Here is a 19,623-nt window from a genome sequence, read left to right on the forward strand (position 1 = left end):
TGTCAAGCAGTATCACAGTAATTACTTGACCCACTTATTCAAGGCCAGTTTGGGATGGAGAAGACTGGCAGTTTCCACCTGATTATTTGATCAACCTTTCAGGTGGCTTCTGGGGGCTGTGTACTGTGCTAAGTGGTCTGTCTGTTTCACTTAGACTTGAATTGATGAATGGTGGTAGAATCATTTCAGAAGTGAGGCAACCAGCTCAGATAAATTGGGCCAGTGCTTTTAAAACTTCAGTGTGGATATGAATCTCCTGTAGATGTTAAAATGCAGGTCCGAGTCTGTCAGTCTGAGGTGGAGCTTTGGATACTGCTTTTTTTTTTTTTTTAAGCTCCCAGGTGGTGGTCTTGGTGTGCTATGACCACACAAGGAGTAGCAAGGAGATAGGGAATATAGCTAGTAAATGGTAGAGCCAAAATACAAGTCAGCAGCCAGACGGCCAGGACAATTGCATCAGTATTTAATAAAATATTAGAGTCATTTGGGAAGGGCTTGGAATTCTGATTTCTTCCATACTTAGTCAAAACCTACGATAACAAATAAGATTGTACTTTAAAAAGTTAACTGCTTGGAGAAAGTGGAGTTGGCAGAGATGCAAAATCACAGTAGCCTTGGGTTGTTAGGGTGTCAGAGCTTGACCCCTGTATGTTATGAAGAATCTTTGAAGTAGGGGATTAATAAGGAAAATTGGAGTATATGTGTGGAAAGATTGAAGAGAGGAGAGTTCCCTGATTGGGACCCTCTTCCGAGCACCTACGGGAAGCAGCGTGGAGTGTGGTTCTTGAGGGGGCAGGGGGCAACTCTGAGAAGATGAGGATGGGGGAAGAATGCACATGAATGTGGGTGGCTGGAGAGCTTGGTGATTGGTGTGCAGGTACAGTGGTGTGGCCGTATAGAGTTGAACTGAATAATGGAAAAGGACATCGATGATCAGAGGGCCAGGTCATGCAGAAGGGAGGAGTGAGTTGTGCCTGAGGGCCGGTCTGGGTGGGAAGGCCAAACACGTGGCAGGAGGTGGTGGGTGCAGAGCTGCAGGCCTACTCACCTTTGCTCCATGGCTGAGCTTACCCGATGGCGCTCAGTTACCATCTCTTTTCCCAATGGTGTTTTCACCCCTTACCCATTGCTCACCTCCACTCCCTTAATCTTCAGGGAGATAATTTTTAAAATGCACATTCTGTCTTGGAGCACAGCATAGCTTCCAACCTGAGCTGCTTTGACTTTGCTTGGAAGGGTCTTGCAGCATTCATTGTGAGAGCATCCATAGTCTTACGCCCTTCAGAGCAAGGCCCAGCCTCATCCTTGAGTGCAAAACCAGCTATTGCTACTCAGAATGATGGGCCATGTTCCTTCTCAGCCTGAGCATGCAGAGGTCTGGGGTGAAAATGAACCTTGGAAAGGCTGGCCACCTGAGCTGTACTCAGAGACCTTCCCAACCTGGGCTATCTGGTGATTGCCACAGTGCAAGCACTGGAGGAAACGGGACATTTGTATATGAGAAGGAACGGACGAGAATCATCCAGCTTCAGCTGAGCATAATGCCTGACAGTACCTGAAAGGTCCATTTTCTGAGGCAGCAGGTCCCAAGCGGGGTGCCCTGAAAATAGAATTCAGGGCTTGCCGATTATAATCCCTCAATTTTCAGAACAGCCTTGTGGAACCTGGAGAGTCTCCATCCCCAAGGCCAGCCATCCCTGCCCAGGCACAAGCCCCTCCAATTAACTCAGTTAGTCTTACACAGGTGAATTATCTTCATGTGCCAAGATGTGAAAGGGTTGGAAACATTTAAGCAGCTGCAAAGGTGTGGGGGTGAAAAGGTGAGAGAAGAGTTTAGCTGAGAAAAAGTATTCCTGTGGTACAGAGCCTGGGGAATTGGAAAAGCAAAGTGCCAGAGGTTGGGGAGGGATCTGTCCTTGCAGTGATGACTTCCCCCTCCTGTGCTGGCGAGAGAGGGAATAGAAGTTAGCCTGCAGCAAGAACAAATATACCCCAAGGTCTAGGTCATTGCTTTGTGGCTGACAATCATCTGATCTGCCCTTGAGCGCAAATGGAAAATCTGGGCTCAGAACTGCAGCCATTGCTGATGCTGCTGAGGCTTGATGGGGATAAATGGAGAAAGAAAGCCTAGGAGGGTGCACTGTCAGGATTGGCTGGAGCCCCAGATTCTGGCTGTGCAGCTTATAGGCTGCCCTCACCTGACCTGACGGGTAGAACAGTCTGCTTCCACCCCACGGAGGCTGCTGGCCAGTAGGAGAGTCCAGCGAGCACCCCAGCAGAGCTGCTTTGAGTTGAGGTGAGAGAGAATGGCTGTGAGGTCTACCTGTCGTCCTAAGTGTTTGGGAAGCAGCTGGGAGATGCCTCTGCTCCAGTGAAAGTCTGCTGAACAGCCCACTGTCAGGCCAGGGGTGGCCCAGGTGAGGTTGAGCTTGGAGGGAGCCTACCTTCAGGCCTCTGACTTCTGGAAGGTGTGTGGGAGCCCTGAGTGGGGTTGTGGGGGGAAGGGGAGGAACGCCCTTTCACATCTTGGGTGTTTGATGATCTTCACAACACGCGTGAGGTGATCTTGTCACACCCGTTTCCACAGCTGAGGAAATCAAAGGTTGGCAAGATTAAGCATCTGGCCTAAGGCTACAGAACAAGTGGCCCAATTGAAATTTGACCCCAGAACTCTGACTCCAAAGCCGGCACTCCACTCTGCTGAGCAGCCTCCAAGCAGCTCCAGAGGAAGTTGTAGCTGCCTTTCCAGTCCTTGGGGTGAAGGGCCATAGAGGCCAGCCTTTGCTTAGAGCACTGGGTGGAGCCACCATCAGAGAAAGGAGATCTCGTGCTATTGCCAGATCACCTCCCAGGAGCCCCGTTCCTGGGACAAGGTGGCAGCACACTGATCCAGATGGGCAAAGCCAGCTGGTCCCCACTATCCAGGCTGTAGCTTCCCTAGTGAGAGGGGGCTTTTTTGTTCAGGCCCCCCTCTGAACTCAGTGAATCAATTCTCAGATCATAGAGATACGGTGTCTGTCCTTGGAGGGTAGCTGCTACCACCTACCTGGGCTCTTGCTGACAAGACAGCAGCCTCTGGGCAGACAGGACAGCTCGCACCTGGAGCATTGCTTCCCTAAGCACTGGGGCCAGGATGGTCAGCTTCTGTCAGCTAAGGCCACGAGGTGAAGCTGGCAGAGATGACCCAGGCAGATGGCTCCTGGAGCCCAATGCCAGGGCGTCCGTCTAAGAGACACAGGCCAGCAGAAAGTGAAGGAAAAACGCCCAGTGAGTTAGGGTGGAGAAAGTCCCTTTTGCAGACATCTCATTAGCCTGTCACTGCCCCATTCATTCTAAGAGCCTGGTGTCCCTGAGTTTGTCAGCCCTGAGCAGGCTCTGGAAAAACAGTATTTCCTCCTCCTCCTGTAACGCTCCCTCTGATTCTGCGGCCGGAGAGAACTACTCAGCAGCAATGAACCTCACAGAACTAGAGACATGTCTCCTTTAGTCATAATACAGAAAATGCTTTTAAACACTTGTCTCACCACCAGAAGATTTCTTTTTCTCTCTCTTTTAAAAACGAGAATGGAATATAAAGCACTTCTAATTACACAGGAGTTTTGTTTACATTCACAAGTTAATTCATTGGGGAGGTGGGTATAAATACAATCTCACTGCTGTCACCCTTCACCACTCCCCCACTCTGTTCTTATCAAATATCTCATTTGACTCACAGGAGATGTCTAGCCCAACAGCAAACTAATGCTGAAATGCCCCTTGACGTGGGCATGGTAGGTCATGTCCAATTATACATTATAACAGTTATTACAGTTTTTAAATTTAATTATTTTTAGAGAATATATTTTGGTGCAAGTCACTGTTTTGAGTTCTCCAGAGAATACAGTTAGCTTTTTTTGTCCCTCTTTGATCGTAGAGACAGATCACATAAGCACAGTCCTAATTCAAGGCAGTATATGCCACATGTCAGAAGAGGCGGGCACGTGTGGTAGCCACTAATACATATTTACCCCAAAGCCATTCCCAGCTGATGGTTTTTTCTACCAACGCAACCCACTTCTGCTCTGGTGTTGGACACCTATGTGCATCAGGGGAGGTTGGGTCTCTCCACCTCCAGGGTGAATCTTAGTCTAAACTGATCAAGGTAATTCCACTTCTCTTGCCAGGAGTGGTTAAGGAACCAGCATGTGATTCAGTTATGGAAATGAGAGGTGAGGTGATATCTGCTGGATGGCGGTTGGTGGGGGAACGTGTTCTTGGAAGAATTTCCTTGCTTTTAAAAGGGAACACAGGGAAAGGATTTTCTCTTTTGCAACTTTTGACATTTTGTGAGCACATGATATCTGAAGTTGCAGCAGTCATCTTATTACCAAGAGGGAGCACACATGATGACAAAAGCTAGCACTCCAAGCCTGACAGAGCAGAAAGATGCAAAGAACCTGGTCCTTGATAGGATGTTGAGCCCCCGAATGAATTAGTCCTGAAACTTCTCTGCCTCTGGATTTTTCATTATGTGAAGTTATAATCCTTTTATTGTTTAGGTCATTTTGGGTTGGGTTTTCTATTTTTTCCTGGCAAAAGCATTTTAATATAAAAGCTTATGCAATAGTTCATAGAATTTAGAAAAATAATAATAATAAAAATATTAAGACCCTTCTAAAATTGTATCGTCCCCTTCCCAGTACACTGTCCTGGGGGAGTGAAGATTCCACACCCCCCTTCCTTTTCTTGGGTTTTGACCTTCCTCTGTCTGCAGTGCCTGGTCAACAAAACTGATCTGCTGCTTCCTTTCAGTCTTTCCAGGAGTCTTGGCTGAACTTAACCCCAAAATTGAAAGTACACAGAGAACATCTGTAGGCTGGAAAAATGTAACTTCTTCCCTTTTACATGTGGCAGAGAATGGAGCTGTAGTCTGATCTGCAGATCAGAAGACACAGGTATCTTCTGACAGAGAGGAGCAAGGAGGCCCACTCTGGAAGAATCATCTCCCAGGAAGCCCAGCCAGGAGCCCGACCCCAGGCCATTCCAAATCTTCCAAGGCCTAAGGAGCTTTAAGCTGCCCTTGTAGACAAGTGGGTGGTTCTGGGGGACTTTTGGGACAAGAACCAGACCAGATTCTGGGGGATCCAACGTGTGAATAGGAGGTCATTTGACTGGTTGTTCCCCTGTGTGGTGGGGCGGCCTTGGGTCCTTGAGAAGAAAAAGCCTGAGGGGCTTTTCTCTGGCCCATTTGGTTTCTTCTACTCTTCCCCTCTGCTCCCCTCTCTACCCTGCCCTCCTCTTCCCCTCCCTCCATTTCCACTTCTCCTTTCCCTCTCTCTCCCACTCATCTCCCCCTTCCCCATCTTCCCTTCTCTCCAGCCAGGTGCCAGCACAGCAGCGTGCTGCTGAGAGAAATCACCTGGAGAGCGAGACAGCGTTTCACAGATGCTGGTAATTGGCCCTTGAAGGCTGGGAGAACCGCAGGCCCCGAAAGCTATGACCCATCTGGGCCCAGCTGTCAGATCAGCAGCTGTGCAGCCTGCAGGCAGAGGGTAGGCAGGGCAGTTTGTAGGGCATCAGATTCTTTGAACTTGTCTGTTCAACTGCCTCCCAGCTTCTCCCTGCAGGAGGTGGGGTCAGATGGATGGCAGAGTGTCATGATTGCAGAAAAGAGCCTCCTGGCAGCTGTCCTGTCTCAGCTCAGGCATACGCATGTGCTCAAGCCCCTACCTGGGTAGGGAGGGGTTGACCAGGCTCTTGCTGGGGCCGAGAGCAGGGGCCTGTGTCTTCACAGCCCACAGAATTGTAACTACCACCTCCCATCTCAGCATCTCCATCAGGAAAATGCAGAGGTTGTGGGGTGGTACCTGAGTGATCCCAGAGTTTCCCACCTGGTCTAACCTTCTGGGGTTCCAAGCTGAGAGGCTTACAGACGTTATGTGGAGGGAGGTAGTCTGCCAGGAGGGTCAGCATAAGGTCTGTACCTCCTCCTGGGTAATACCAGTAAACAGAGAGCTGGGGGTGAGGGAGAATATCACAGCCCTCCTCGGACCCTCTGACTGTCGTCCATGCTGAAAATGGATCCTTCATCAGGGAATGAGATCACAGGTGTTTTTTATTACCTGAGCCCCCTACTCAACAACCTACATGCCTGGAAAGAACATGAGAGATCATTTCACCCAACGCCTTTATTTTACCAATGAGGAAAGCAAAGCCCAGAGACTGGCCCAAACCTCAGGCCAGTTTTCTTGGTTTGTAGTTAGCTGCCCTTTCCTTGCAACATCTCAAGTGTAATCCCCTCTGCCTGGCTTTGCCACCCCTCCTCCATACACCAGTCCCACCAACTTAATATTCCCACAGTTCCCCACAGGCCTCTTGGGCCCCCGTCAGGCCCTGACTAGGGCTCCCTTGTCTCCATCGTGCCCCCTGGAGTTCAGCCATCCAAACCCCAGCCATCCCTCAAGGTCTTAGAAACTTGGCACAGAATGTTCATACTGACTGCACCCTCAGACCAAAGAGGGGACTTGCTCAAGACTACAGGGCTCATTACCAGCTGGCCAGGGAGAAGAGTCCTCTGCCATGCCCCTCCCTCATCCTTTCACCTGGGATGGCCCTGCCTCCCCACCAGGCAGGGACCTACTGGCCAGTGAGTGACCAGCCAATAGTAAACTCCATCTCTGAAAGGCATAGAGCCCAAAGGGGAGCTGCTAGGAAATGAGATTGGTCAGTCAGGAGACCATATGTACTCATGTGTGATGGGCAAAGCCAACTCAATGCCAGACCACAGGCTGAGGGGAAGGGAAGTTCTGGCTCCAGGTCTCCAACTGTGCAACCCCCCAGGAGCAGGGCTGAGCATATCCGCTAACAACATGGGGTTTGGGGGACAAACCCGTATCAGGCACAGTCTCTTAAGAGAGACCTGCAGAGTCAAGTGAAGAGCAGGATAAGAAGCCTGGGCTCTATTCTGATAAGTGGTGTGACTAACTCCGCAAATGCTCCTTCTCGGTCGCACTGACCCAGCAGCCAGAGCCACTGCCTCACACCATAACGACATCAAGGACGATGGGACTGACTCACTAGAAAGAAGGTCATGGACATCATGACACTTCGCCCGCAAATGCTCCCGCAGGCCCTCCTAAGAACAAGAACATTCTCTTACGCAACCACTTTCCCATCTTTACACCTCAGAACAAGAATAATCATTCCATAGCATAGAATACACAAATTTCTCCAGTAGCCTTTTTCTCCTTCAAATCCAGGATCCAATTTAAGTTTGAACATTGAGTTTAGTTGTTATATCTCTTAGTCTCTTGTCTAGAACAGTCTCCCACTGCAGTGCATTGAATGGTGGCCCCCAAAACATATGTCCACATCCCAGAACCAGTGTATGTGATCTTATTTGGAAAAGGGTCTTTGCAGGATGTGATTAAGGACCTTGAGATCACCCTGTGTTACCTGGGCCCCTCAATCCAATGACAAGTGTCTTTATAGGAAGGAAAGAGGAGACAGACAGGAGAGGAGAAGGCTGTGTGAAGGCAAAGGCAGAGATTAGAGTTACATAGCCAAGGGGTGCCTGGAGCCACCAGAATCTGGAAGAGGCAAGGAATGAGTCTCCCCTAAAGCATTTGGGAGTGTGCCCTGCCAACATCTTGATTCTGGACTTTCAGCCTCCAGAAATATGAAAGAATAAATTTCTGTTGTTTTAAGCCACCAAGTTTGTGGTAATGTCTTATGACATTCCCTTGGAAACTAATAAGTCCACTTTTTAAAAAATGGCTCCAACTTCTTAAAGAGTCTAGGAATTGTCTTATAGAATGTCCCAAATACGAAAGTGCCTTCAGATTGAACTTTTAAAAGTTATAAAGTTATAAACTAGATCAAGTCATTCCCCTGATTAAAACCCTCCGATGGCTTTTCATTGCGTTTGAAATAAGTCTTTCCTCTGGTTTACAATGCCCGATGCCCAACTCCTTCCCTCTCCTCTAACCTCATCTTTCCTTCTCTCCTCCTCACCTGCCTCACTCCAGCCTCAGCTTTTTCCAGTTCCTCAAACATGCCAACCTCATCCCAGCCTTACCCCTGCCCAGGTGACAACCAAATACAATTCTTCATCTTTGAATCCTGGATTAGGGGGAAATAATTATGAAAGACATTGGGACCATAGTGGGGAGGATTTGAACACAGATTATATATTGGATAATATTTTTGTATCAATGTTAAATTTCCTGGGTGGATTAACAGTACTGTGGTTATGTAGGAAAATGTTCTTGTTCCTAGAAAATGCATGCTGAAGTGCTTAGGGGTGAAATATCATGATGTCTGGAACTTACTTTCAAAGGAATTGTGGCAAAATATTATCAATTGATCATTGTTATATCCCAGGAGAAGGGTATATTGAAGGGTATATTGTGCCCATAGCAGCATTTTTCAAGTATTCTCTGGGTTTGAAAATCAAAAAAAAAAATGCGGGAAAGATGGACAATTTAAAGAAAAAAATCTTAATCCAGGTATGCTCAAATTTTCATGTACATTAAAAATCATGTCAGAAGTGTGTTAAAATGCAGAATTCTAGAGATTCAGAAGATCTGGTAGGAGCATTAGAATCTGCCTTTTAATAAGCCCCCAGGTGATTCTGAGTCAGGTCGCTAGGCCACCCCATGAGAAAGAAGCTTCCCTTAGCATTCTGTAGCCATAAACTCCTCTCCTGTTCTCCAGTTGAGGTGGGTAGCTGGTTGGAAAGCCTGGCAGGCAGATGGAGATGCAGTTTTACAGTGAGGGTGGGACTTGAGACTGTGGTTGGAGTAGAGGGTGTGGGGGGAAGTTGAGGACAGAATTTGCCTACTTCCCTGGCTTTTGGCTTCTGGGGTGCAGAGGAGGCTCCAAGGGCCCAGGGGAAGAAAGAAATCAGGGCTCAGACCTCCTAATACAAGTACTGCTAATCTATTTTACACACCCTTGGATAATTCTCCTCATCTTTAAAAAGGAGGTCATTATAAATTTTGGAGCATCCCCCAAATTACAATGTTCCTGAGCTTTGAGTCTTAAACCCAATAAACATGGATGGATTCAGACTGCAGATTTGTCATTCTAGATTCTGACCAGAAGGTGGCAGCAACACACCTCTATTTTCCAGACCTGACACCCATGGGAAAGATTTGTTTTCAGGTGCCTCTGGGTTCATTCCAGTTTAACCAACACTTATTTGACTGAGGTCCTGTGATGGACACCACAAACACAAAGGGGAATTAGACTTGACCGCTGCCCTCAAAGAGTATATTGTCAGGGAGCAGGAGAATCAGACATATAAACAGATTACTAGTTTACTAGCTGTGTGACCTTGGGCAAGTTGCTTAACCTCTCTGTGCCTCAATTTCTTCAACTGTAAAGTGGGAATATTAGTAGTACCTATTTCATAGGGTTATTGTGAGGGTTAAAAGTGATAATACATGTAAAATTCTTAGCATAGTGTTTGGCACATAGGACATGTTAACTATTACTGTAGGATACAGTGAGAGAAGTGATGAGATGGAAAAGATACCCATGGTTCTCCCTATCTGGGAGGAGTGGATCCCCAAAATGGAGATAATGGGGAAAGTATTCTACTCTGGTGGAGCCACTCTTTCAGAGGGGACCCTGCAGCCAGACCAGCCTGGGAGAGCCCACCTTGAATGGAGCTGGACTCCTTCTGGCTTGGGCTCATCTTAGCTCTTGCATGCCCAGAGCCCAGAACATCAGCAGGGACTGACCAGCTGGGCCACGTCTTCTTGGAGAGGGAGTCGAAATTTGCTCACTGCACAACCCGAGCCTCAGACCCTGCTTAGTGATGGAAAGGGGACCACAGGAACCAAGGGACAGTGCTGAGTTCCACATCCAGGACACTGGAGAGTCACTGTAAAGTCAGTCAATTCAGAGACAGCAGGGACTTGGAGCTAGGGATGTAAAGAAGAAGCAACATAAAGGCACAGAGGTCTTGGGGGAGGACTTTGGGCTTTCCCCAGGATGCAGAATGGAGGTTGAGCCACTCCTAGATCTCAAGAGGCAGGAGGCCCCAGCTGACAGATTGTTACAAGTAATAAGGTTTTATCATTGCTCCTCCGTGTCTGTTTCCTCTCTGTCACATGGGAGGGGAAGAAGGAAATCAGCAGTGTTGAATACCTACTATGAGCCTCACAACCTGCTTATTGCTTTGTGTACATTATCTCATTTAGATCTCACCACATCTCTGGGAGGAAGGTGTCATCTTCTCTTACAGATGAAGAAAGTGAAGCTCAGAGAGGACAAGTAAGTGGCCCAGGGTCACACAGCTAGTAGGTGCCCAGTCTGGTGGCTTGATCTCTTCTCCCATGACCTTTTCCATCCTTCCACCTCAGCCTCAGCTGCCCACTCCCTTAGAAACACTCTGAAAATCATCATCTTTGAATACCCCAGCTCCAGAATCGCGAGTTCGTACACCCTGCTCTCTGAAAACAACTTCCTACCCTCTCAGTGCCTCTTGTAATTCCTTTGTACTGTGATTGTTCTTTGGCCTTGCCTGGACGTCCAGCTATAGACCTCTTTACTCTCTCAGTATCCCAATATCCCACCCTCTTTTGCCTACACATCCCTCCTCATTCAACTTTGAGTCCATGACCTGTCATTTCGCAGCTCTCTTGCCAGTAACCTAAACTTCGCTGCTCACCTGCCTTGCAAACCTCTGAATGCATCCAATTGTCATAACTCTCTGAGCCTTCACCAGAGCAGCCAAGGGCAGCAGATGGAGGAGGGGGAATAATAACACTGGCTAATACCTATATAGCACATGTTATGTGCCAAGCCCTAAGTGCTTCCCATATTGGAACTCATTTACTCCTCCAATACTATGGGGTAGGTCCTGTTGTTATCATCCCCACTGGTGGATAAAGAAAATGAGGTGAATAGAGGTTAAATCATTCAACCAAACTCAAAGCATTCAGCTAATTAAGTTGAGGAGCTGTGATCAAACCTAGGCAATCTGTCCAGAGTCCGTGTCTTTATCAGTATACTGTTTGCCATTGCATTGTGGAAGGGTGAAGCCACCCCCTCTCCCTCCATTAGCCAGGAAGTACTGGGCTCCTGCCACCCTGGTCCAGCCCTGCTCTTAGAGGGAACAATAGTCCAGATCCTCTCTGCCCTTGAGGGCTGACAATATCACTGGGTGGTGAGCTGGGAGCTTAAGCAGGAGAGGGGACAGAAACCCTACTGGTAACTCCCCAGACTAGCCCGAGGGGCCTATATTGTGAAAGGTCCAGGTCTACCAGCAGCTCCCTATAAAGATAAACCTGAGCTGGTCCTCCCAAGGCTTTGACTGCCCCTCTTCAAACAGTACCAGCTCATACTCCCAGCTTGTTCCCAGAGGATAACAGGCAAGGGCAGGGCAGGGCCTAGGCTGGAGTTGATGGGGCTCCAGGCCAATGGCAGCTGGAGCTCAGAGCTCAGGGCTGCAGCAGAAAGTACCAGGGCTCCCTGGCCCCCTCCTCATACCTATCAAGCCCCCAGACCCCAGGCCAGGCAGAGCCCTACCTCTCCCCACTTCCAAGAGTTAGTGGGGACAGGCCCTGGTTTATCCATCCCATCCCCTCTCTCCCATCCTCCTTCTTCCCATTCCCCTGGCAACCAAACCAGACTCATCAAGGAGAGGGACCTGGCAGCTGTGCAGGGAGAGACTAATAGCCCGGAAGGAAGGAGGGGCCTGGAGAGGAGAGGAAGGCGGTAGGGATGTGAGCAGGAGGGCGTTGGCCCATCTCAGAGGACACACAAAGAGTGGGGAGGCTCCCCTGCCCTGCAATGCTGGGGAGATGGCCAGCCAGGGAGCCGCCCTCCTCACCCCCTCAGCCAGAGATCCAGCCTGGAGTCCCCATCCTGTTTCCCCAGATGCCCAGCTCTCATCCTCAGGGCCAGTCCGAGGTGGACCTGTCCTTACCGGAGAGCCCAAGAGTCCCTGGCAAGCCCAACAGGCCTCAGCACCCCGGATCCTGCAGACCATCCAAGCTGTCTCTCTCTTCTCCTGGGCAGCCTGTGCCTGCATTCTGGAAGCCATTTGACATGCAAAGGCCAGATCTCAGCCTCCCTGCTAAATGGGTGGGGGGGGGGAGAGGGTACAGAGGGATGTGTGGTTGTTTGTGTGTCTAATGTGTGCACACACAGGCATACAGTGCTGTTACGCATATGCATCTGCTTGTGTACACAGGCTTGTGGATTTTCTGGGCCTCCTTTCTTCTCTTTCGGTCCCTGAACTATTGGGGATGGGTACCTTCTCTTTCCCCTTCTCTTCCCATCCAGCCCCGCCCACCCCTGGGTACCTGCAACTCCTCAGTACTGGAAACCGGTTCCTGCCAGTGCATCCATCTCTCAGCCTTGGCAGCAGCTGCCGCCCCTCAGCCCCCTCCCCTTCCTACCTCAGGAATTGCCCTGGTTCCCATAAGGTCGGTGACTGAGTAGCGGTTGGTTGGGGGAAGGGAGACTCCAGTAAAGGCAGACAGTACACACTAGCTCACTCGCTCATCCTCCCCCTGTCAGGGCACGGATACAAGTGGGACCCAGAGCTGGGCCCAGTCCCCCTCAGCCCCATCTGATGTGTCCACCCACTTTGTTGGGGCCTGAGGGTACATTTGAAATCTGTGTCTTTAAGGCTGAGACATCAGCAGGCAACCCCCTGGCCAAGTGTCCAGGGGAGGGGGAAGGGAAGAAGCCAGTCCATTAGCAGCAGAGCTGGCGCCAGGCAGCAACCCTTCACAGAGCCCTGGGGATTCCAGAGAGATCAGCCATTCCTCACCCACCTCAGCTGCCTCTGACTTCCTGGCCCCCAAATCTCTCTGGGTGTGGTGACAGGGTAGCTGACAGCAGTTGAAAAGCAGAGCCTAGCCTTCAGGGGACACATGGAGGCACAGGCTCTCTGGCCTAAGCCAGAACAATTCTCCATCCACCTGGGCCACCTCCTCCAGATTCGTGCCAGAAGGCTGCCCTTTAACCTCCAGTCTTCCTACCCCCCAATTTTTACCAGCTCTTTCAGGCAGGGACTCCAGCTCAAGTCAGGCCCTCCCGCCCTAGGCTCCAAATTTGGATGCTTGCTGCTGACCCCCAAACCCCGGCCTGCCTGTGGCCTGTGGTCTCCATCCCTGCTTCCTTCACTGCCAGCAACAGGGGGAATCAAGTGGGCAGGGCGCCAGCAAACAGGGAGGGAGGGTGTGTCGCTCCTGCTGCTCCGCAGGGGTGGGGCGTCCCCCTCCCCACATAGCCCCACTGTCAGGCCAGTGGGAGGAGCTGCCCATGCCCCCGCTGAGCCCGCAGGGCTATAAAGCCGCCTCGCAGCGGTCCCCGGCTCCTTCCCAGCGCCCGGACCAGGTCTGCCAACGGTCACTGCCCATCCTAGCCGCCATGAGCCACCCGTCGGGCCTCCGGTCCAGCATCACTTCCACCTCCTACCGCCGCACCTTTGGGCCACAGCCCTCACTGTCCCCTGGGGCTTTCTCCTACTTATCCAGCTCCCGCTTCTCCAGCAGCCGCCTGCTGGGCTCGGCGTCCCCCGGCTCCTCCGTGCGCCTGGGCAGCTTCCGCGGTACCCGGGCGGGTGCGGGCGCCCTCCTGCGCCTGCCCTCGGAGCGCCTCGACTTCTCCATGGCCGAGGCCCTCAACCAGGAGTTCCTGGCCACACGCAGCAACGAGAAGCAGGAGCTGCAGGAGCTCAACGACCGCTTCGCCAACTTTATTGAAAAGGTGCGCTTCCTGGAGCAGCAGAACGCGGCCTTGCGCGGGGAGCTGAGCCAGGCCCGAGGCCAGGAGCCGGCGCGCGCCGACCAGCTGTGCCAGCAGGAGCTGCGGGAGCTGCGGAGGGAGCTAGAGCTGCTGGGCCGCGAGCGCGACCGGGTGCAGGTGGAGCGCGACGGGCTGGCGGAGGACCTGGCAGCACTCAAGCAGAGGTCAGGGGGCAGGACCAGGGCTGGGCGGTGGCCGTCAAGGCGGCTGCTCTGCGCTCCTCTCCCCTCCCCACCAGCCGCCGGAGGGAGTGGCTCCTAGGGCGTGTTCAGGCAGCATCCTCTCCCGTGGGCTTCAATCCACCCCCTGCCCTCCCTGTAGCACTTAACTGAGTCTCTGGGGAGGTAAGGGAGGAGGGGTTACTATGTCTCCCCTGGGTATAAAGTTGCCCCATCTCAGCTCCCAGCCGACTGAAGAGAAAACTGGGTAAGCCCATTTGGCAGCCTGAAGACCCCTCCCCAGAGTCCTGGGCAGTAGCAGCCTCTAGCCCAGATCGTGGGGGTAGCGATCCGAAGACTGGGCAGCGACCCTGCAGTTCAGCTTCTGCTCACTCTTCCCACCAGGCTGGAGGAGGAGACGCGCAAGCGGGAGGACGCGGAGCACAACCTCGTGCTCTTCCGCAAGGTGAGCTGGGGCCCCACGTCGAGCTCCATCTCCTCACCCCTACCCGGGACTGTGTACCCATGGAGGCCTTTGTGGGCGCAGGGAGGCGACCAGATGCCTCCAAAGGCAGACAGGGAGGGCCAGGCTCTTCCTCGGCCTAAGCAGCCCCTCCCTGCTCTCAACCCCTACTGCCACCCCATGAAGGACGTGGACGATGCCACCCTGTCCCGCCTGGAGCTGGAGCGCAAGATTGAGTCTTTGATGGATGAGATTGAATTTCTCAAGAAGCTGCACGAGGAGGTGGGTGGACCCGGGTGTCAGGGGAAGCTTTGGACGTTGGGGGTGGTCTCGGAGCTAGGAGACAATCTCTGGGAAGACTGGCAAGTGGAGCCGAGGAATAGCTGAGGAAGATTAGTGAGAAACCCCCTCTACAGGTGGTTTGACTTCCACCCCTGCGCCACCTGGTGGCGAGCAGCAGAGCTGCATCCCTGTAATCTGGCCGGGGGCTTAGAGGCGGCGGGGCACAGGCCTCGCAGGCCTCCGCGCGCCGCACTCTCTGGCGCCCCCTTCTGTTCATTTAAGCGTTTCTTCTTTTTCGTGCACCAACTGCGCCGCCCGCGTGGGATATGTGTGGTGAACTGGACATCTCTTTGCCCTGGGCGGCAGGAGCTAAGAGACCTGCAGGTGAGCGTGGAGAGCCAGCAGGTGCAGCAGGTCGAGGTGGAGGCGACCGTGAAGCCCGAGCTGACGGCAGCGCTGAGGGACATCCGTGCCCAGTACGAGAGCATCGCGGCGAAGAACCTGCAGGAGGCAGAAGAATGGTACAAGTCCAAGGTACAAGATCACGGGAGGGTTTTGGGAGGGCCTGGAAGGGTAGGGCGCTGGAGGGAGAGTGCATCTGGTCCGCTCACTCCCGGGTTGCCCCCCACGCCCTAGTACGCGGACCTGTCGTACGCCGCCAACCGGAACCATGAGGCCCTGCGCCAGGCCAAGCAGGAGATGAATGAGTCCCGACGCCAGATCCAGAGTCTGACGTGCGAAGTGGACGGGCTTCGCGGCACAGTGAGCACCAGGCTGTGCGCCCCGGCCCAGGGGGGTGGAGGTTGAAGGCTGCTCCCCCATTGACCCCCACTTCCCCCACAACCCCCAGAACGAGGCGCTGCTCAGACAGCTGCGAGAGCTGGAAGAGCAGTTTGCCCTGGAGGCCGGTGGGTACCAGGCGGGCGCCGCGCGGCTCGAGGAAGAGCTGCGACAGCTAAAGGAGGAGATGGCGCGACACCTGCGAGAGTACCAGGAGCTCCTTAACGTCAAGATGGCCCTGGACATCGAGATCGCCACCTACCGGAAGCTGCTGGAGGGCGAGGAGAGCCGGTGAGGGGCGGGGCGGGGCGTTGTCTGGACTGGATGTGAGACGGAGGAGGAGGGGTAGAGGCCAGGGGCCTGGAGGAGTAGCTGACCACATGCTTCACCCCCAGGATCTCCGTGCCAGTCCATTCCTTTGCATCCTTAAGTGTAAAGACGACTGGTGAGTCTCCCAAGTCTTGCTTCCAACCTGTCTGTTCCCTTGTTCATTTCTGCCCTGACTGGACTCTTGGTATGGCTCTGCTCAGGGATACGTTCTCTCTGTGAACTACAGAGTCCTGGTCTACACTCGCCCCCTTCCTCAGGCCCTGCCCCTCTTCTCCCGTCCCCTCCCAGAGAGAATGAGGGCTTTAAGAGAAATCCCAAGCTTCCTCCCATACACCCCTCATGCTGCTTTTTATTTTTCTAGTGCCTGAGGTGGAGCCTCCCCAGGAGAGCCACAGCCGGAAGATGGTTCTGATCAAAACCATTGAGACCCAGGATGGGGAGGTGAGATGGGTCACTTGAGTCTAGGACCTCCTCATTTCCCATAGTATTTCTGAGCCCCAGCCTCGCTGCAGCTGATCTTATGGTATTGTTGGTTAGTGGTTCTTGGAGTGGGAGGGAAACAGGGAGATGGATAAGGTGAATGGATAGACTGAAGCCTCAGTTGGTTATGCCAGGGAGAGGGGACACCATGCAGCCAAGGAGCTGGAAGGAGGGCGTGCTGAATGGTCTGTACCCTTCACATGCCTCACCCCCAGCAGGTGGTGACAGAGTCCCAGAAGGAGCAGCGCAGTGAGCTGGACAAATCTTCTACTCACAGCTACTGATCTCATTGTTCCAGAGCTCCCTGACCCTGCCCTAGGCCTCTAAACCCAAACCCTAATACCAGTCCTGAATGAGTCTCCTCCTTCTCCGCATGTGTCTAGGGGATGGCACCAGTCACCCCTTCCCTGGTTGTGGCCAGGCCCTACCCAGCACTATAGCTGGGTGTCTCCCTGCTTCTCCATGCCCACATAAACATGATTTGTATGCTCCCTACTTCTTGTCCTGGTAAGAGTCTATATGTTCCCCATGTCTTGTCCTGGTAAGCGGCTGATGATCCCCAAGACAAGTATACTCCTGCCATGATCCAATGATTAGTGAGTGGGCCAGGGTCTGAATTTCACTTTTAAATTAAATAAAACTGCTATCAAGAGAACCCTCTCCAGCGGTGATCATTTTGTAATGTATAAAAATATGGAATCACTATGTTGTACACTTGAAACTAATATAATATTGTAATTCAATTATACTTCAATTTTTACAATCATGGAATAGTAAAAAGAGAGAGAGGACCCTCTCCAGTGCACTTATGTCTGTGTCTGTGGAAGCGCCTGTGCAAAGGAGGCTCAGCAGTATTTTCGCCTTGTCTCAAGTCCCTTTTTTTCTGACTCCCACTATCTCAGCATCTATGACTTCTGTCTACCCTTCTGGTTTTCTCCCACCTTTCTGTCCATCCCTTCACAACTTCTGGTCCCCATCTGCAGCTCTGAATGTCCAAAGCAGAGCCCCTCATCTCACTCTCCCCTGTCTGAATCATGTTCTTCCTTCTGGATTCCCCACCCTAGAGGAAGACACCACCAGGACCTCTGTTGCCTAAATTAGAACGCACTTCATCTTATACCCCTTTCTTTTCTTTGCCTACCCCCCAATTCTGTTAATTCTACTTTATAACTCTTTCAAGTCTGTCTGGTTCTCCCTGTCCCCACTGCCACCACCCTAGTCTGGGCCACTGTCATCTCTTACCTGGGTTACACTGTCTGCCTCAGTGGTCACCTTCCCCTGGCCTAGCCCTGCCACCCACCTAAACCTATTCAACACACTTAACCAGCAGATCCGATTCTGCCACCACCACCCTTACCCCTGCTTGAAAATAGCTATTTCCATGCTGCCCTCCAACTCTACTCCATCCTACCATTGCCTTCAAGTTAAAAGCCGCTTCTGAATTTAGAATGATCTTTATCACTCAATTGTGGTGCTAGGTGCAGGGAGTAAGCCAGAGTCCCTGCACTCAAAGAGCTCATGGTCTGGGATGGGGGAGACAGGCAAGCATACAATTCCAACCTCGTGATGAGTGTTATGACTGGGATAAGGAGATGGTGTTGTGGAAACTTGAAGAAGAGCACCTAACCCAGCTTTGGGGCAGGGATGGCTTCCCCAAGGAGGCACTATCACACTGAGCACTGGAGAACGAGCAAGAGTTATTCAGGTGAATCAGGGAGAGGAAGAAGACTTTCCAGGCAGAAGAGTCAACCTGGAGATAAGAGAGAGTAAGTTTGGAAAGTGAAAGTAGTTCTATGATGCTGGGATGAAGGATAGAAAGGAAGCAATGGTGTTGAGGTTGGAAAGATGAAATGAGGACCAGGTCATGGAGGGCCCTATATGCCATATGAAGGCATTCAGAATTTATTCTAAGAAGGGAAAGAAAAGGATTTAATCAGGAGGGTGAGATATTCAGATCTGCATTTTAGAAAGATCACTCTGGCTGTGCTGTGCAAAGAAAATTGGAAGAAGATGGAGGACCAGTTCAGAGACTGTTGCAGTGAAACATGTGAGAGATGGTGGTGGGTGAAGAAGTGGATGGATGTGAGAACTACTGAGGCGGGTAGAATCTATAGTTCCTAAGGAGGAATTGTCAGTGTGAGGGAAAGGGAAATAGCAAAGATGACCCAAGGTTTGGAGTCACAACTAGGAGGATGGTGGGACCATTCACAGAAACAGGGAAAATTGGAGTAGGGGGAAGTGGGGGCCCAAGAAAACCAAGTCAGTTTTAGACTTATTGATTGTGAAATGCTATGAAACAGCCAAGAGGAAGGCCTGGCTGGCAGCTGGGTCCAGGGTCTGGACTTCAGGTGTGATGTGACATTTTGAGATACTGAATCTATCAGGATACTTGCTTCTACAAGTAACATATAACCTCATTTTTTAAGAAAAAGAAAGTAAAGAAATGTAACAAAGAACCTGAGGTAGGTGGGCTCTGAGGTTCGTTGATTCAGCAGCTCAATAATGTCAACAAGGACCCAGGCTCTGTCCATGGTTCTGCTCAGCCTTCCTCCTTGGAGTGGAGTTTCGTCCTTGGGATGGTTTTCCTCATGGTATAAAGATGGGGGCAGCAGCTACTGGGGGATGCTTCTCTCTTCGCATCCAGTAGAGGAAAGAGAAAGCCCTCCCCCACCCAAGTGTGAGATATAAGTCCTTTCCTTTAGGCTGTCTGGCAAATGTCACTGGTGTGTCCACTCCTGGGGCAGTAACAGTCATCAGGGAAAAGCTGCTCACTAACGTGGGCTAATCATCAGGTATGGAATGGATGCTGGGGATCAACCACAATGTCCATTGCAAATATTACTCAAGCTCCCCACCACTGTCACCCTCCACACATGGGCATACATATACACACAGACTTTAAATCCTTTGCCCTCGCTCCCTTTCATTCAGTGGTATGTATTACTTCAGACGAGAAATATCACTGCAGAAAAGGAGACAAAAGCTTCAGAGTTTCAAATGTTTGGGTTTTCAAGTGAGCAAAATTTCCAGTTTGGAAACTTTCACATCAGAGTCTGTGGCCTATGATTTGTACCAGATTCAGGAAGAGAGACTGAGCTGAAGAGAAGGGCCAGGGACAGCTGAGGTGTCCCACATGAGAAGTAGTGAGACCACCCAAGAACAGGGTATAAAGTGAGAAAAGAGAAGTGCCTTGGGGAGACTCGTAGAGGAGAGAGGAAGAGAATCTCGAGAACTAACTGGCAGGGATGCAGGAGGCCTCCGGAAGGCAGGGCAAGACGGCGCTTCCAGGAGGGCGTGGCCAGCTGGGTTTGAGGATGCTGGGGACCCAGGTTAGAGAAGCCCTGGGAAATGGGGGGTTTATCAATAAGAAGGTGTCAGAGC

At 51.5% G+C, this 19,623-nt stretch overlaps 1 protein-coding gene across 2 annotated transcripts; it reads left to right on the forward strand.

The window, feature by feature from the left end:
• Positions 1-13,320: 13,320 nt before the first annotated feature.
• On the forward strand, positions 13,321-16,902 carry PRPH (peripherin). 2 transcript variants are annotated; one of them, XM_031462633.2, is made up of 9 exons: positions 13,321-13,913; positions 14,313-14,373; positions 14,557-14,652; positions 15,019-15,186; positions 15,289-15,414; positions 15,503-15,723; positions 15,828-15,877; positions 16,124-16,203; positions 16,458-16,902. In XM_031462633.2, exons 1-9 carry the CDS (start codon positions 13,372-13,374, stop codon positions 16,524-16,526), a joined length of 1,413 nt encoding a protein of 470 aa, XP_031318493.2. In that variant the 5' UTR covers positions 13,321-13,371; the 3' UTR covers positions 16,527-16,902. The 2 variants fall into 2 exon arrangements, with proteins under 2 accessions (XP_031318493.2, XP_031318494.2); XM_031462634.2 differs by having other exon boundaries at positions 16,461-16,902.
• Positions 16,903-19,623: the final 2,721 nt, after the last annotated feature.

The sequence above is a fragment of the Camelus dromedarius genome, chromosome 11 (genome assembly GCF_036321535.1).
Source record: "Camelus dromedarius isolate mCamDro1 chromosome 11, mCamDro1.pat, whole genome shotgun sequence".
Classification (NCBI taxonomy): Eukaryota; Metazoa; Chordata; class Mammalia; order Artiodactyla; family Camelidae; genus Camelus; species Camelus dromedarius.

Bases quoted from the DNA above. Each gene is read 5' to 3' on its own strand.
- PRPH (XM_031462633.2), top strand. From the start codon at position 13,372: ATGAGCCACCCGTCGGGCCTCCGGTCCAGCATCACTTCCACCTCCTAC. The intron at 14,374-14,556 runs GTGAGCTGGGGC...CACCCCATGAAG, and splicing joins ACCTCGTGCTCTTCCGCAAG to GACGTGGACGATGCCACCCT. The intron at 14,653-15,018 runs GTGGGTGGACCC...CCTGGGCGGCAG, and splicing joins TCAAGAAGCTGCACGAGGAG to GAGCTAAGAGACCTGCAGGT.